The 17,919-nt window shown below is 52.2% G+C and overlaps 5 protein-coding genes across 5 annotated transcripts; 3 read left to right on the forward strand and 2 right to left on the reverse strand.

Annotated features, from left to right (window-relative positions):
* Positions 1–411: 411 nt before the first annotated feature.
* KVR01_013103 (uncharacterized protein) lies at positions 412–1,965 on the forward strand (the record flags this gene model as incomplete). Its single annotated transcript, XM_044790097.1, has 1 exon — positions 412–1,965. One exon carries the CDS (start codon positions 412–414, stop codon positions 1,963–1,965), a length of 1,554 nt encoding a protein of 517 aa, XP_044637979.1.
* A 1,216-nt stretch (positions 1,966–3,181) lies between these two features.
* KVR01_013106 (uncharacterized protein) lies at positions 3,182–4,881 on the forward strand (the record flags this gene model as incomplete). Its single annotated transcript, XM_044785562.1, has 2 exons — positions 3,182–3,761; positions 3,848–4,881. The coding sequence occupies 2 exons, from the start codon at positions 3,182–3,184 to the stop codon at positions 4,879–4,881; spliced, it is 1,614 nt and encodes a 537-aa protein (XP_044637982.1).
* Positions 4,882–6,135: 1,254 nt separating this feature from the next.
* Positions 6,136–9,435, forward strand: KVR01_013072 (uncharacterized protein; the record flags this gene model as incomplete). Its single annotated transcript, XM_044789900.1, has 4 exons — positions 6,136–6,558; positions 6,649–7,087; positions 7,162–7,974; positions 8,042–9,435. The coding sequence occupies 4 exons, from the start codon at positions 6,136–6,138 to the stop codon at positions 9,433–9,435; spliced, it is 3,069 nt and encodes a 1,022-aa protein (XP_044637948.1).
* Positions 9,436–10,847: 1,412 nt separating this feature from the next.
* On the reverse strand, positions 10,848–13,856 carry KVR01_013065 (uncharacterized protein; the record flags this gene model as incomplete). Its single annotated transcript, XM_044783303.1, has 10 exons — positions 10,848–11,611; positions 11,675–12,273; positions 12,368–12,534; positions 12,621–12,750; positions 12,822–12,925; positions 12,986–13,074; positions 13,132–13,265; positions 13,331–13,494; positions 13,582–13,664; positions 13,727–13,856. The coding sequence occupies 10 exons, from the start codon at positions 13,854–13,856 to the stop codon at positions 10,848–10,850; spliced, it is 2,364 nt and encodes a 787-aa protein (XP_044637941.1).
* Positions 13,857–14,579: 723 nt separating this feature from the next.
* KVR01_013024 (uncharacterized protein) lies at positions 14,580–15,485 on the reverse strand (the record flags this gene model as incomplete). Its single annotated transcript, XM_044790502.1, has 2 exons — positions 14,580–15,319; positions 15,356–15,485. The coding sequence occupies 2 exons, from the start codon at positions 15,483–15,485 to the stop codon at positions 14,580–14,582; spliced, it is 870 nt and encodes a 289-aa protein (XP_044637900.1).
* Between the last annotated feature and the right edge of the window lie 2,434 nt (positions 15,486–17,919).

Here is a 17,919-nt window from a genome sequence, read left to right on the forward strand (position 1 = left end):
GGTGGATGAACATGTAATATCCTAATAAGGTAGCGATCGACTCCGGCCCGGACCACCGGTCACACCTGGGTGTCCGTACCGGCCCAGGCACAGTCAACTCGCTGTCACAATCGAAACCTTGAGAAATCTCCCAGAAAGAAGGGGCGGGGATCATCCTGTGGTTTTTAAAATAATAATTTTGAGATGTGACGTGACAAACCAGTCCCGGACACCTCTTCCACAGCTATCTGGCCAGGTGCGCTGCCAACTTCCTAATACGCCTTCAACTGCACGAGGACCACAAAATTTCCGTGCCAATCATTCATATCTTCACTCTGCGGCTTGTAATGCCACTCCTTAATTCGGATGATGGAGCACACCCTCTTCAACATGAGACCAACCCTTGCCTTGTACTTGTATGGTCTGGCATCAATGGCGGTTGCTGGAGTCGCAACCACGCTCGACTGTAGCCTTGCGTCCCTCCACACCATCATTCCCGAAAATGCAACTCTCAACTATGTTGAGAAGCTGTCAGAAGGTTCCGCGTTTGGCGACGAAAATCAGCTGCCCCTGACCGGTCGCGACCTGCCTCCGGGCTGCGCCGTGGGCTACTCCGTGCCGTCGTCTGCGAACTCTACGCTGAGAATAGCGCTCCTGCTTCCGACCGATTGGAACGGTCGCTTCATGGCGAGTGGCGGCAGTGGATTTAGTGGGCACACCTCGTGGTCAGATATGGGCTTTTATGGTCACTATGGCTTTGCCTCCATGTCGACCAACCAGGGCCATACCTCCTACGGCCTGGACGCGGACTGGGCCATGAACAATCCAGAAGCAATCATTGATTGGGCTCACCGCGGTATCCACCTGGCGGCACAGAATTCCAAAGAAATTGTCGAGCAGTATTATGGCTCGAACATTGAGTACTCTTACTACACCGGATGCTCGACAGGTGGACGTCAGGGTCTCAAGCTGGTCGACCTGTACCCGGAAGATTTTGACGGTGCCCTCATCGGAAGCCCCGCGTGGAGCATGGTGCGACTCGCAGGATGGGTTACGAAGCTCGGAATCTGGAACCTGCCCGCAGACGACCCAAGCCACATCCCGGCTTCGCTGTTGAACCTTGTGGCCATGGAGCAGATCAAGCTGTGTGACCAAAGGGATGGCGTCGCCGACGGTATCGTCATGGATCCAACAATTTGTCGCCCATCACTGGCACACCTCTCTTGCAAGGACAACCAGACTGACAACTGCCTTACCGACCCGCAGTTCAAGACCCTTTCTCGCCTGTCGAGCGACTGGACCGACTCCAACGGTTCGCTGATCAAGCCGACATTCGACCCCGGTGCCGAATTCACCATCCTAGCTGGCGTCGACTCGGAACCAATCGAGCTTGCCACCTCTCTTTTCACGAACATGGTCTTCAACGACTCGCAGTGGGACTGGCGCACCCTGGACGAGGAGACTATCCAGCTTGCCGATGAGGTCAACCCCGGACAGATGGACGTCAGACAGCGCGACTTTTCCCCATTCAAGGACAGGGGAGGTAAATTGATCATGTACCACGGCTGGGCCGACCAGGCTATCCCCGCCCAGTCCAGCCTCCTCTTCCGCGACCGCATCAGCCAGACGATGGGCTCCGAGGAGGTGGATGAATTCTACAGACTCTACATGATGCCAGGCGTGCAGCACTGCGTTAGCTCCTACAACGACGCCCCGTGGAGCATTGGCGGCGTCGGCCAGGGCGACTTTAATTCACGGCATGAGGGGCCAGGGTACGTTGACGATGCTGAGCACAACGCGCTGCTGGCGCTGATGCGCTGGGTTGAGGAGGGTGACGCGCCTGGACATATTGTTGCTTCGAAATTTGTAAACAACTCTGTTGCACTTGGTGTGGTCGGTCAGAGACCACTGTGCGCATACCCTCAGAAAGCGGTCTACGTCGGCGGTGCTATCGACAAGACGGAGGGCTGGAAGTGTCAGTCTTAGTGTCATTGGATATAGAATTATCTATTGAGATGATGTTTTCTTCAAACCCAGATTGTCACTTCTTTATTAAGCGCGCATCGCCATCATCACCGGTACAATAGTTACCTTGTAACCAAGATTATTGCCGCCTTGCAACAAGTCTTCGAAACCGGCAGGCCAGCATACAAGGAACAAACCGTCATTAAAAAACAGCGGCATAGCCGATTTTCACTCTAGTTCGAATCATTTTACAATCTCCCATAGAATATGTTGCTCAAATCTATTCATTTGCCTGGCTGCTTCGTCCTCAGTGATCTAAAGCTTGACATCTTCTTTTCAATATCATGTTCTTCTCGCTATTTACCCTCCAACATTGAGAATTTAATGTAGTTAATTATCTTTGAGAATCCACTGTTAGACTTAGAATGGTGAGTCTAGAAACGATTTACAGCATCTTTAGAAGGCTCTTCTACCTACGGTCTGCATTAAATTATCATCCGAAGTCAACTTATCAACTTGAACCAACGGCTTTGCCTCACTGGGATGGTGACAAGCCTACTACGTTATGGGCTTTTTTTTCATCCGTCTTTGTACCCCTGTACTCCTAGTAGCTCTTGGACATGGATGGGAACTGTTCCGTCTGAAGTGCTACATTTCTCACAAGTCCCGACTTCAGGACCCGACGATTGAAGTGAGGAAGCCGAGGATGTAAGCAGGAACACATGTCAACATACAGATGCTTATTGCCTGATCTTGGGATTGTCTGTAGTAAGCTTATACTAGGTCATGTGCAAGTCTTTTGAAGATAATTCGGATTATCATGGATCCACTTTTGGTTGACCGGTCCGAAGGTGCATGTACCCCGCAGACGATCACTTCCGGGGTGCATATTGGCATTCTGGGGTGCAGATAGGTCCAAGTAGTGGAACATGAAGGGCTCCGGGAGGACGGTTCGCAGAGGGCGCTGACGAATCACACAACTCGGGAACCTTTCAAGGTTTGTTTGGTCTTGCAGCCTTCCGCAGTACGTTACCTGCGTATGCACACCTAGGTAGAGCCTCACCCAATTTCCGGGCCGGCCAAGACTTAGAGAATCTCCAGGCGCATACTCTGATATTGTATAAATTCAAGCATGCCTCAATTTTAAAGTCAAGAGGATGACTGCAAGACATCAGAATCTGCACACGGCATCGCCCAGGAGAAAAACTCGCCATTGTACCTCACGATGCACGCCACCATGATCCTCGCTCGCACTCTTCTGTTTCCCGTCTTCCTGGCCTCAGGGCTGCTCGGAGCTCTGGCCGCTCCCCTCGAAGATAGAGCTTCTGTCGAGGTGACGATTGCCAATGGCACCGTTGTCGGTGGCAGCGACGGAACCGTCGAGTACTTCAAGGGGATCCCGTTTGCCCAGGCTCCCGTGGGCCCCCTCCGATTCCAAAACCCTCGGCCCTACGGCGCGAATTTTGGACGTCTCGATGCTACAAAGTCATTTCCGGTCTGCATGCAGGGTGCCGATGCCAAAGGGTCTGAGGACTGCCTGAAGCTCATCGTCCTCCGCCCAGCCAACAGACCTGCTGCAAAGCTGCCAGTCGTGTTTTTCATCCACGGCGGCGCATTCTCTGCTGGCGGGGCAGAAGACGGGAATGACGGGACGCCTCTCGTCAAGGTATCCTCCCAGATCGGTGCGCCGGTCATTATTGTGTCCATTCAGTATCGCCTCGGTGCTCTGGGATTCTTGTCGGGCAAGGAAGTTGCCGCGACGGGACAGACAAATCTGGGGCTCCGCGACCAGAGACTGGCCCTGGAGTGGGTGCACGGTATGTCCATACCATCTAATGGGAGCCGTCCAGTTGAACTTTGTCAGTACGCGGGTGGAAGCCATTTCTAATATTGTAATCTCTAGAGAACATTGCGGCATTCGGCGGTGATCCCGACAAGGTCACCTTGTGGGGCTTCAGCGCGGGCAGCATGTCGTCGTTTGACCACACCATCATCAACGACGGCAACGCAAATGGGCTCTTCCGTGGGGTAATCCTCAGTTCGGGGTCACCCGTAAGTGCTCTGGACGTTACGTCGTCCAAGGCACAGGCAGAATACGACGCGGTCGTCAGCAAGGCCGGATGTTCACAGAGCTCCAACACGCTCGAGTGCCTGCGCAATCTCGAGGCCACTGCCTTTGTCAAGGCGGCCTCGTCCCTCCTGATGACCGGCCAGTGGAGGGGTGTCAACCTGCCTTACCTTCCCAGACCCGACCCATCCAACAACTTCTTCTCGAGAAGCGCCGACGTGGCCCTTTCCGAGGGCAAGTTCGCAAAGGTCCCCGTATTGACGGGCGACGTGGAGGATGAAGGGACGCTGTTTGCCCTGATCGTGACTGATGTCACCAATAACCAGCGCCTCATCGCCCATCTCAACAATTACTTTCCGGGACAGGAGCAGTCCGTCGCGGGGCTGGTCGCCACGTACCCAGACGACCTTGGTATCAGTGGCTCGCCTTACGGAACCGGCCTCTCGAACAACGCCTTCGGGCAGTACAAGCGACTGGCATCCATCTTCGGTGACATCATCTTCAACCTACAGCGCAGGTACCATCTTTCGGTGGTTTCATCGCAGGTGCCCTGCTGGTCATACCTCAACTCAGCCTTCAAGGGCACAGCCCTCCTGGGCTCCTTCCATGGCAGCGACGGCCTCAAGATGTTGAGCAGTGGAACCGACAGTGCGACCGTCACTCCGCAGCGGTACATTATCTCATTCATCAACAAGCTGGACCCGAACGCCCTCGGAAACGCGTCGCCCCTGATCAAATTCCCCCAGTACTCCACGGCCAACCCCCAGCTGGTGCATATCAATGCACAGTCCAACGAATTGATCAAGGACGACTTCCGTGCGAAGCAGTTCCAGTACTTTTCCGAAAACATATCCAAGTTCAGAATTTGAGAGGGCTAGCGTCGACGACAATCTTTCGAAGTACATAGGCTGTCCCTGTTTCTCCACTACTTTGCTTTCTTTCTTGTCCACATAATGCTCTTGCTACATAAATTGTGATGGATTGGAGTCTTGTACAGGCCAAGGCTACTACATATGTACTATCAGTACCTAGGTAGGAAGCTCATACCTGGTACAAGTTGCATGACAAGTTCCTTGTAGATAGCTCATTTTCTTACTACCCTTTTCGTCTAATTTGCTTTTGCTCGCTCAGAGTTCTGGTACACGTTTGTCCCAAAAAGTAAAAACAAGAAAACATCACATTTCTTTCTGTTGTCTATAGTGTCTATCAAAATAATCAATGAAACATAAGTGCCACCTCTCATTATACATCATTATCTTCGATTTATGCAACTTGGTCAGTACCCTCGTGCATGACTGACAACACTGTTGTCTTTAGAGTGTCAACCTTGGAAAGTGTATGGAAATTGACTGTTCATGCTCAGGAGTGATGCCAATGGAGGCAAGTTGTGTGCATCAGAGTTGGGGTACAACATATTATGTTGATCACCTTCTGTAGTACTTGACGCCTCTCTCTAGGTATGGTCTTAGATGCCAATAAGAAGCTAATGGCGCACCTCAGTCTGTCCAACCGTATGTACTGTCTACTCATGCCATTGAGCGTCTGGCCTGGCCCAGTGTCATGTCCAAATTGAAGAATTATATGGTATGTGGAGGCACTTCTCTGCATCGAATTTGACTTGGACTGCATGTCCAGGTGATCTATCATTGTATTTTGACAGACCTGGAGAATTTGCTTGCACATTCCGATCAACCAGCATAGCAAGTCGAGGCTAGTGTGGTCGCCTCCCCCTTTTCCTATCCTATGTTCCTCGGCTGAACTTCTCCAAGGTTATTGCCGGTGGAATATTGGAACAGTGACACATCTTGCCGTTCCCCACCCGGTCCGGACGTGCTTTTTCTCTCCGGGCCGTTAGTTTGGTCTGTAGCTTGGCTCCAGTCGGAATGTAACCTGACCTCGGGACACAACCCGTTGGGTGGAGGCCATCCTCCCAGGCCTCAGCGGGCCGACCCGGTTGTCTTACAGTGACAGCGGCCCGTTCTTTATTTTCCTGCGGGACTCGGAACGGCATCACCCTTGGCAAAAAATAGGACAGGGTATTTGACGGCCAGGATGCAACTTGTTTTGTTGGGGCGGCTGCCCCTGAATCCCGCCGCATCACTTGTCATCCAGACATGCCCACGATGCTTTCCGGATGGTATCTCGTTCTGCTGGGTTCTTTACCCGTGCAGTGTCTGTCCAATACTTCCAGCCGCGGGACCTTTGAGAATCCCGATGCAGTCACTCGTGCCTTCTTCCGTTACTGGTTTCCAGATGCCGGCGTTGATCCTGACCTCGTAGCTGCGGATATTGCCAGTGCGGGCGACATCGGCGCCGGCGGCGTCGAGTTCCTCCCATTCTACAACTATGGTGGCTGGACTGCGTCGTATCCCAAGGGCGCCGATTGGGGCACTTATGCATTCGGCACGGCTCCTTTCCTCAACATTTTCCGCCGGGCTTTGGAGGCTCATGCGGAAAATGATATGGTTATGGACTTCTCCATGGGACCAAATCAGGGACAGGGCGTACCGGCGCAGTCGGACGACGAAGGGCTGCAGTGGGATCTAGTAAGCTTGAGCCACATTGCTGAATTGACTGGGCCTGGGGTGACCTGGGCAAGGGATCTCCAGCGCTGAACAATCTGCTGACACGCATAGGTCCCGTTCGCAGCTCCCTGCACGGGAAATGGTACAGCAAAGATCCCAGGCTGGGGGTCAGGTGAACTCGTTGCTATCGTGACAGGCCTCGTCACAGAAGTCAAGAATGCCACAACTCTACCACCAGTCCTTGACCTTAAAGTGCAAGGGGGCTCTCTTCAAGTGGCTACGAAGCTCGTCACGGAAGCTGGAGTACTGCAAGCCGCTGCTTGTCCAGCAGTCTCAAACTCCGAGGCCTGGATATTCGCATTCTACCAGCGGAGGACGTTGATCAAGAACGTCTTGTTCCCTTTTCGTGATCCAAACGATATATTTCAGAACGGTTCTTACACAGTCGATCACTTTAGCGAGCGGGGTGCGCAAACAATCATTAACTTTTGGGAAAAGCACATCCTGGGTGACGGCGTGGACGAGTTGCTCGCCTCAGTCGGAAACTATGGTGAGTGTCATTCATGCAGACTTGTGGTCAGTTGACATGGAAATGGGCATATGTGCTCATATTTTCATTTACAGGGTGGGAAGACAGCTTGGAAATATTTTCCAACATGTCCTGGACTCCGGGACTCCCCGAACGGTTTCTGGCCGATCATGGGTACGAAATCCACCCCTTCCTGCCTCTACTCATGTGGGGCAACAACAATTTGGTGATGCAGACCTCGAACCCTGGGAAGGTCCGTGTCAAGCTTGATACCCCAGACGGTGGTGTTGGATATATCAACGCATATCGCGAGACGCTGCAGCATTGCTACAGAGACTACCTCAGCGCCCTGTCATCCTGGACCAACAGCCGCCTCGGCCTGGCCATGTCCGCCCAGCCTGCCTACAATATGCCCATGGACACCCTCTCGAGCGTCCCATTCGTTGATATTCCCGAGTGCGAGAGCCTAGGGTGGGAGGATAGCATCGACGGCTACCGCAGGTTCAGCGGCCCTGCTGCCTTGGCCAGTCAGCGCATCGTCTCGAACGAGATGGGCGCGACTTTGAAGCCGTTCCACCTGGCGATCCCCGACCTTCTAGCCTCGGTCAACCGAGCCTTTGCCGGCGGCGTGAATCGCATGGTCCTGCATGGACAGGCGTACGCGCACGACTACTACGAGACCACCTGGCCAGGCTACACACCGTGGCAGTATATCATCTCTGAGCCCTTTTCGGAAAAGTTTCCCATGTGGCGCCACGGGCTTGAAGAGGCTCTCGAATACCTCGCACGATCGCAACACGTCCTGCAGAGTGGTGTCCAGCGTGTAGACCTGGCGTTGTACTACAAGGCTTCGGCAAGCGAGTTCCTCACTAATTCTGTGGGGAACGGAACAGACTTGTTGGATTCCGGTGAGCCTCTGGCCCCAACTAGAGACGTATGAACCAGGATGACTAACATGCTTTTTTCCCACATCAGGTTACTCATATGCATACTTGTCTCCAGACAATTTCCAGCTACCAAGTGCCGTGGTCAGGCAAGGGCAGCTAGCGCCAGAGTCAGCTGCATTCAAGGCTCTCGTTATCACGAAGGCCGACGGAAACCTGACCCTGGAGGGCACTCACAAAATTATTGAATTTGCTGAGCAGGGCCTGCCGATACTGATCGAAGGGGAACCGGGGTACTACCCAATTGGTAGTGGATCGGACGCCCCTGCTCTTACAGAGCTTCTTGAGGACCTTTACAGCCTACCCAGCGTGCATCGATACTCTGAGGGGGGACTCCTCGAGGCTCTTGATGCTGCTAATGTGGTTCCACGAGTAACGACTAGCTTCAACAGCACCTTGCATACTGTCTGGCGTGAAGATTCAGATAACGACATCGGCTACTTGTTCATCTTCACAGATGGCAAATCCGCCTCAGGATCTGTGGAGGTCGATATCCAGGGGCGGACGCCCTATGTCATGGACGCATGGACGGGTGCAGTCACGGCGCTTTTCCATTACTCAGTTACTGGGGATGGTAAGCGTATCAATATTCCCCTCGATCTTGCGCCTGGGCAGACCGTCATTTACGGTTTTGCTGGTGGAGAGCTACCCGAGGTGGATGTACCGCCCTTCTCGGTCAGCAAGCTGCCAGAAGGTGTCCTCGGATACAGATACTCTCACTCTGAGGGACTTACACTCAGCCTAGGGACCGATTCGCACGCCGGTAACTCCACGCTGACATTGTCAGTTGGAAATCAAACCAGCTCGGTCCCAATCAGTGGTGGTAATCTGTCTCAGCCCGCCTTTGAGCTCACCGCGTGGACGCTGATCGCAGAGCACTGGGAAGCGCCCGAAAACATCTCGGATGGTGAGACTATCGCGGTGAAGAGGAACACGACGCACGAGCTTGTCACACCCCTCCCGGGCTGGATGGAGCTGGGGCCGGAGCTGGCCAACGCCTCGGGCATCGGATATTACTCCACCTCCTTCGACTGGAGCCTCGACTTGACCCACCATGGCGCCTATCTCGAGTTTCTTTCCCCGGCGCTCAACTACCTTCGAGTTTTTGTCAATGGTGAGCGGCTCTCGCCCGTGGACCCCACGCGACCCGTAGTCGACGTCAGTTCGGCTCTGCACGCCGGTCGCAATGAGGTCCTCGTCGTTGTGCCTGCCACTATGTGGAACTACATAAGGAGCATTCGATCGAAATTGGTCTCGTCTGGATTGAAGGCTGGGCCCTACGCAGAAGATGGGGATGACTCTACCTTTGGGGGACCCTATCCCCTGGCGCCGCCTTCGGAGAACGGCCTACTTGGCAGCGTTGTTGTTCAACCTTTTGAAAGCGTCAACGTGCCCATCCGAAGGCCTCGTTCCAGATTCGTCTAGTGTTACTTTCTATGCTCCCTTCTAGAAACTAGCTCGGGATAATTTTATCTACATTACCCATTGTCAGACCAGTTGACGTTCATGGACGAGCAGAGTCGCGACTTGACTTTATCACATCCTCGTGGTGAGAAGGGCCCAATGTCGGGCCATGTGCCCGTCGAGTCTGTTTCATACCACAGGGGTATATCTACGCCCCATTGTTCGTCTCGATTGTCTGGCAAGGTCTCACCAAGTATATAATGTTAGATAAATCGAAATATCTCTACCAGTACTGAGACATCATGGGCCACAAACGTGATACCGACTAAAGGAAAGGGCTGTTAAAATGACCACATGGCTTCGGTACTTATCTTCCTTACTGCATCTCCTGTAACTTCAGGTCCTACAATAGGGCAAGGGAGTCTGACGATTTGTTCTTTTTAAATTGAGTTAATAATTGTGAGGCGGTATACCGTTTGCATAAAGAGGATAGCCGGCCGGGAGCCCATCGCAGTGTCGCAAGCCAGTTAGTCCCGGCGTCTGTAAGCCATGTCCGGGGACAGGTATTGCAGTACTTCTATCGATTTATATGGTCCGTCTGTATCCTTCCCCATTCAATTACTACTGGGTTGTAGCAGAAGCACTGGAAGTAAATAATACTCATGGGTACCTAGGTATCTACAGTGTGTAAACGTGCCAATTTCTACGCATATGCCTACATTCTGAATCTGTTTACAACATCAGTACCCAACTCCTTGGTATTTCTGATTCAGTTTCTAGAAGCCGATCCCAACAGGAGGTTTCCTGGGGAAAATCTCCTGACGAGCGAGTTGTTTCTGGAAGGAGTGAATATCTTTATGCGTGTGTGTTGGTAACCTCGATATAGACATGTATGAGCTTTCCTCGAGGTTCCAGTCCCTGAGGATAAATTCTTGGTGCTAACAATAGCATACGATGGATTGAAGTCTCTTACTGGGGAGCCTAGAGATTCTAGACATCAGCAAGATTCTAAAGCTGATCCTTGACACCAATACACAGGGATATAGTATTCCTGCACAGAATCAGAATGGACTAGTTACCACACTCGAAGAGCCTTGTGGATATAATCTAGAATAGAGCGCATCCATGGTAGAAGTCTCAAGTTGTCGCAGGATCACCACTGCGTGCTTATGGCAAGAATGACATCACTTTTGCACTTGAATACACTGGTGCAATCCGCAACACAAGCCCACGACGCACTTCCGAAAATTACTCATGGTGCTTTGTCAAGACTACATAGGTAAGAAGAACAATGTTTCTTACTATGTGAGATCATGCATGAACATTTCTGTAAGAACCTCAAACTCTGGCGGCAAATGGAATCACTGTTCGGTTGATTGGGTGCTGTATAAGTACCTAATTGGTGTATATATGGAATCGTATTGCACACATCGCTAAGAAACCCTCTTATGCTGTCCATGGATGGCTCTGCGGCTCAAAGTCTCATTGTGGCCAATGAAAACAGACCCAGAAAGTGGAAAGGAGCGACTGCTGGGGCCGACGAAAATAGAATAGTTCCCAGACTGGAGATTCCATTTTTGCGCCACAACATCCCACACGCTGAGATCCCTGCGCGTCAGCTGGAACATGACACTGGCCGTCTCTCCGGCTGTGATCTCTGGCTTTTCCACACCGCGCAGCTGCCTCGCCGGGGCGCCGGGGATGCCGACGTATAGCTGTGCGACTTCTGAGCCGTCCACGGCTCCTGTGTTCTTGACGTCGGCGGTGACAACCGCAACGGGATCCCATAGGTCGACATGACCACCTTGCATGATGGGCCCCTGTGGGTATGGGTTGCTGTGGTTCCCAGTAGCGCGTATGTGCATATTACTGTAAGTAAAGTTGGTGTAGCTCATGCCGAAGCCGAATTCATAGCGGGGCTCGATGCCTGCCTTGTCAAAGCGTCGATAGTCGATGTAGACGCCTTCGTCGAAGTCACTCTGGGGGAATGTGGTATAATCTCCTTCAGGGTACGTTGGATCCAAGAGGTGACCATAATCACTCTCATTCTTAGCCACAGTGTACGGTAGCTTCCCCGAAAAGTTTTCATCGCCATAAAGGAGAGAAACGATGGCTTTGCCTGCATACTGCCCGCCAAGGTGGCCCAGGACGACGGCAGTGACGTTGGGGTGATCGATCCACTGGTCCACGAGGCGCACTCCAGCATTTTGGATGCTGACGATGGTGTTGGAACACTTTGAAGCAACGCTGAGGATAAGACCGTCTGTGTAATCATCACGGAGTCCCGGCCGGTCCATGGTTTCAGTAGCATAAGCATTGACAAAGACCAGGCAGGCATCACTAACCCCTAAGACCTCGGGCTCGCCAGACTTGAAGTCCCAAAAGATCTGTGTGTCGTCTTCTTCGGCGCGCTGTAACAGGGCATTGAAGGGGGACATGAATGTGGCGATCGATGTTGCGCCGGAGCCACCGCCAGACACGATGGCGCCGCCCCGCGCGGGTCCAGTTACGTTCGGGTACACACCGGCAAGGGCCGAAGTGACTCCCTCGCGAAGTTCTGTAGTATTCGTCGGCTGGAAACCGAAGGTCCAAGCCGAAGGGTTGCCAACCATATTGGTTTCCCAGTCCTTGGCGCCGTACCCTAACACGGACAGGGCCCGTGGTTGTCTGAGAGGGAGGGCATTGTTGATGTTCTTGACGAGGACGTGACCCTCAACTGCTGACTGAAAGAGCACGGGCTTGTCTGACTTCTTCCGTCCTTCCACGATCTCGTGGGGAATTGCCAGATTCATGGGTATGCCCACGCCCGCAGCGGGATAATCCACATCCTGACCCATTTTGTACCAAGACGCCAATATCCTGCGATGGATTTCCATGTCAGTAGGGGAAACTTCCGGCTCGGTCGCCCCTCAGGAACCCTTTGTCAGAAGGTGTGAAAATGCTGAAACCTCACCTGACAACCATATCCGTCACTCGCTGCTCAGGGACAGACCCGTTATTAACCGCCTCAGTGAGATTATCACCGAAGAACGCCGCAGGAAGGGGCATAATCATATCCAAGCCTGCCAGAGCAGAACCAACACCAGAGTGAGCAGCAAGCCAATCCGTTACAACGAATCCCTGGACATTTGAAAAGGTCCTCTCTTAGCACGCATCCATTATCACAGAATACGGAAGCGGGCGTAGGGGATGCTACCTCCACTTACCTGAAATCCGAGCTCCTCCTTGAGCAACCCATTCAGGGCTTTGCTGTTTTGGCATCCATACGAGTTGTTCAGCCGCTGGTAGGAGCACATGATAGAACCAGATCCCGCATGAACGGCGTCTTGAAAAGGCCTTGATATTGTATCTTGTCAGTATTAACGGTTTCGTTAGGAGAATTTTAGATGTTTCGGTGAGGCGCGTACCAGAGATAGAGCTCATGCATCGTGACGTCGTCAATATTGGATGAAACAGCCTGACGCGCCTTGGTGGGCATTCGGTCCACCTCTTGCTCATTCCCAATATAATGCTACATGGATAACGAGGCGTCAGTAACTTTCCTGTCACCTGGAGGGGCTAGAACTCTCGCCTTAGTGCTCGCGATGACCCCCGCGTCTTGTGTGCCAGCAACCAGCTCGTGGACGAGCACGCCGCTGAGGTACGGATCCGGAGAGATCCCTAATATCCCCAGATCAGTAACTTGTCACGACAAGAGAATATGGGTCCCGAGCTTACCTTCCCAGTTACGACCTCCCCTCACCACTCTGCCTATGGGGCCAACGACGGGACCCAGCATGACTTGAACGCCCTTGCGTCTGAATTCGCCCCCCATGGCGAGCGCCCGTTTATATGCGAGCGCCTTGTTCCAACTGGATTTAATTGCTCTCAATGTTAGTGTGTGGGAATAGCATGAGATCGGGAAAACCCAACTCACCTGGCGCCAATATGAATCCCGCTGGGCCATGAGTTGACGAAATCGGCGTTGCGAACTCCTTGCCCGGCGTCATGAAGACACAGCCCGGGAAAGCTGACACGCTCTACCGGCGCGATCATGCCAGAGCAGCCAGTGTCGACCTCAACACCGGCCGTCAGTGATACCTGGTATTTTCGGTCATCATCAGTAGCTGATCCTTTCTCCCTAGACTCTGCTAGCCTCGTTAGTAGGTGAAGTTGGCTTTTACTTACCTTCTCTTCCAAGGTCATGCGTGAGACCAATTCCCTCGCTTTATAAATGGCTTCTTCCCAGTCGCCATGCGCAAGTGTCTCAGCTACATTATCATCATATCATTAGAAAGTGGCACCGAGGGCTTGACTAGCGGGCTATCCCTACGCGACGGGTATACAGGCGGCGACTGTCCATAGAAGTGTGTGTCATCCGTGACCACAGCCTGAGACCCGGTAGTAAAGACAGCCAGCCCGACGAGGGCGGCAGCGAGGGCAAAAGAAGTCCCAGCAACCATTGTTTCTCGTGCTTTCGAGTCTTTACAGTCGTCTGTGATTGAGTTACGGTGAGAGATTGACCTGTTCAGAAGTGGAATCCCGAACTGTGGACTAGAAAACAAAATACTCCTGACAGCAGTGGCGATGACACCAGGCTACAAAACTTTCGCTCCGATGCAGTGGTTGCCAGTTTACTAAACTTTAAGTGTTCACAATAGAAAATCTATCAATATCCAACTACACAGGTACCTATGTAAGTCCTTCTTTGCCTTGAGCTCAATACCTATGGACGCCATCATACCCAAACGGCAAAGGTCCCGAAAGCCCCCTCTCCGGCCCGAACAACAGCGACCATCTGGGCAGGTAGCTCGGAAAGGCAACTTGGCGATCGACTCCGGTACGGGATATCTTTTTACGTCATTCACCGTTTACAGCATGTGAAAGCTGTTTTTGTGTTTTATCCTGGTAACGCAACATACTTGGACTTTTTCTTCCGTAGCTCCATCTAATTTATGTCTCTATACTGACTCGCACACAACAGAACTAGAACATGAACAAATCAAGCCATATTATTTACATGCAGACTTATATGTGTTAATGTTTGTGCAGAAAGTGGGCTTATTTTCTTTCATGGACCAAGTACTCCTTCAATTCCTGGTTTGTCTCACTTCGCGTTCTGAATATTGAGGCAACAAGCGTATTGAGATCACTTGTTGGACACCAGGCGGGTCTATGAAAACACATCACACCTGATAGTACCGCCTCCACTTATGTTCTTCCTCAAAGCCCAGCAGTAGGCGCATTTTGTGATTACTGATTGGCGCCTCGCGTGCTCCAATATCCCTGGTGAAAGGCGTGCCGGGACATTGGTCCCTGAGAAACTCTCCGGTATCCCTCGTGTTTGTGATCTCGTTGTTGACGGCGTTGAACACCTGAAAACCAAGCCCGTCTCCTTGGATTCCTAGAGCACACATGCGGCCAAGATCACGTGCGTCCGTGTATGACCAGCCGTGAACCTTCCACCTCGCGGGCTGTTTGACATAGCTGTCGAACACGCGTTCGTATTCCTCGGGTGCGATGATGGCTCCTATGCGGAACGCATAGATATCGATGTTGAACCTTGACGCGAAACTCTGTGCTGTTCTCTCCGCACACAGCTTGGAAAGTGAGTACACATCTGTGGGCCTCGTTTCAGTGCTCTCCTCGACGGGGAATGAGACAAAGTCAGCATCCCCCTCGGCAAACGTCACGCCGTAGACACAGATGGAGCTCGCCAGCATGATCTTCTTGACGCCGAATCTGCACGCGGCCTCGATGATGTTATAGGTACCCATAGTATTGATCCGGAAGAGTTCGCTGTCTGGGACAAGCATGTTCCGAGCCACGCCTGCTAGGTGGATCACCGCGGAGGGGGCCTCGTTCAGAGACTCGTGGAAAGGCTCGGTCAGGCGGAAATGAGACATTAAGGCGCTGTATACCTGGCCTGTATCGGTGATATCAACCTTGATTGTGTGCACACTTTCCCCAAGGTCGCCGTGTATGGGTGCCAGATCAAGATTCAGAACCTCGTAACCCTTATCCAACAGGCTCTGCACAACGTATTTGCCAGCTTTTCCGGATCCGCCAGTGACGATGATGCGTTTTCCCATCCTGCTCGGCGGTCAAGCCGTAATGGCACAGATTTAAGCCTTGGTTCCTTTTACTGATTTTATGTTGGCGTTTGTGTTCGCCTTCACCATCCCTTCGAATGCAGAGATTGTACTGAAATTCGCGGAGCAATCAAGTATGAGAGAGTCACGGGAGTATCTTGCCAGGTAAGAAGTCGCCCTTTGTCATTGAGAGATATCTGCTATTTATACAATGCTAGGATTATTGCCCATTCTAAACTGTTTGCTCATGCTGTTGAGGTCGGCCATGGCACGAGGTTCTACCTACCTACTTAGGTAGGGGGGCATACTCCCAACAATATTGATGCCACGCCACGGGTGTTCTCCCAATTTGCTGGAGATAATGGATGGTAGCAGCCGTACGTACACAGTACCTGGGTATCTGCTCAATACATGATATGAATAAGCTCCTCGTCTGGGTCCGATGGCCTGGGAGGGCACGTCAACCCTCAAGATGCTACACAATTCGAATTGGTGTATGTGTATCAAATTGGTAAACTGTGAAATTAGAGAGAACCTTAATCCCTAAATTCTCTAGCCCGGGACTAGAACCCGGTTCTATCATGCACGTCCGGCCCGGACAGCGGGGTCACAACGTTGGAACTTGTGACCATTCAAGGCAGCGCGCCGACGCAACGGACTGCCCGTCAGCCCAAGCCGAGCCTAGCGTCCCCACCATCACTACCACTGACAGCCCTGGAGTGTTACAACCCGGCCTGCCATGCTGCCTGACAGGCAGAGTAAGCTGACAAGAACAATAGGATGCCGAGGTTCATTCAGACTCCCGCGTCCGGTCCCACAACTTCGAAGGCCACCAGACCAAGAATGAGATACAGGTGCTGAACTTGGTGACTACGGGTGCTATGGCTATTTTCAGGCATGTGACAGCGCGGAATTCTTTCCGGAAAGGTACACCCACCTTCTTCGCGTGTGGGGAGAAAGAGTGAAGGAACGCCTCACATGAACTGAGATTTAGACTATACACTTGAGTGTCGTCTACTTTTAAGCCCACATTAAGTAGGTGAGTTTTACTACCTGTGATGATGAGTAGAATTTGGGGTGGCAGTTAGTGGGAAAGATTTGTCGTGATTTCCATCAGCATATTTATGCTTTAGCTACTACTGTAGGCTTGTCTGGCATGCTGATTATATGTCCCGACAAGCCTTGGGAGTTTAGACACGTGCCTCGAGCCATAATTACGTGCTCTGAGGGAAGGTGGACATTCACGAACACAGCTATCACGTGATAGTGCAGGCCTTCGACCGCGTCCAAAATATATGAATCTCTCTATGAGTGCCAGGGTGTATCTGAGCACAAATTTCCCGCATGCTCGTAGATGCGTTCTCTGCAACGTCTGGCCAATGTAGGGGAATTTGCTCAGGGCGTCTAACTCTCGATCGCCGCCAGAATGTTGCACAGATCTGAAATGGCTACCGCATGGCAAACTTAGAGTGATGGGAACCTCCGGAGAAAGGCTAGTTGTCTCGTGGAGGGGGAATCTAGTCAAATGACGCCCATCCCGAGGTCCCGTGTTGATTGCATCGGGTGAGGCCGTCGTGGAAGCAGTTCAAGATCAACATGTGATGAAAGTCTTGACCTATTTCATTCACAGGAATGCTTGTAATGCAAAAGACAGAGTGGAAATGAAACCCATGCTGACGACTTGCCTGCCCAGACGTCTAAAGCCGATTCCCGAGTGTGCTGCCGCTACCTAGAGACAAGTCGGGTTTCGCACTCTGTGACTCCGATGAATCCTGCGATCATCTCAGCCCGATGAGGTCGTCAATCTCGTATCATGATGTTTATGCAAGGAACGTGAGAAATATTCCGGGGTGCTGCCAGGCCTCCATCATTCATGCCGTACCTGTGTGCCGGTGCTAGAACCAAGTAAGTGCGCTGGGATACTATTGGGTCAGCCGAGAGCCAAGAGTACACTTTCCACTAGCCATGTCTGTTGGCGGTGGCGTTCGGATGGATTTCCAACTTCTCGGGTCTATGACAGAAAGGGAACTCGTATTTGGGCAGCGAAGAGGAAATTGCGGATAGAAAGACGGATCAAAGAAGTCGTTACAGGTCATTTTCCCCATCCTCGATGCAACGGCGGCATGCGGAATCGCATGGCTAGCCCCTTTTGGACGGTGAACAGGGCCGTGCTGTGGAACTTCCCACGTCTACCTGCTTATAAGTAATCAGGCTTACAAGCCCTTTCATCCTTTAACAGAACTCAAAAGGCTTGGTGCGCCGTTTTGCTTTGGAGCTTAGTTTTCCCCATGGGAAAATCCGTGGGGACCCCGTGGGGTTGTGAGGCTAGGGACATACCGCTGCGATGTGCCGCTACGCTACATTACCACCCACCCATCAGCAGCGAATTATGGGGCCCCTGATCCTGACCTCGGCTCCATCTCTCGGGCCCTTC

This window comes from Diaporthe batatas (assembly GCF_019321695.1).
Source record: "Diaporthe batatas strain CRI 302-4 chromosome Unknown Contig00023, whole genome shotgun sequence".
Classification (NCBI taxonomy): domain Eukaryota; kingdom Fungi; phylum Ascomycota; class Sordariomycetes; order Diaporthales; family Diaporthaceae; genus Diaporthe; species Diaporthe batatas.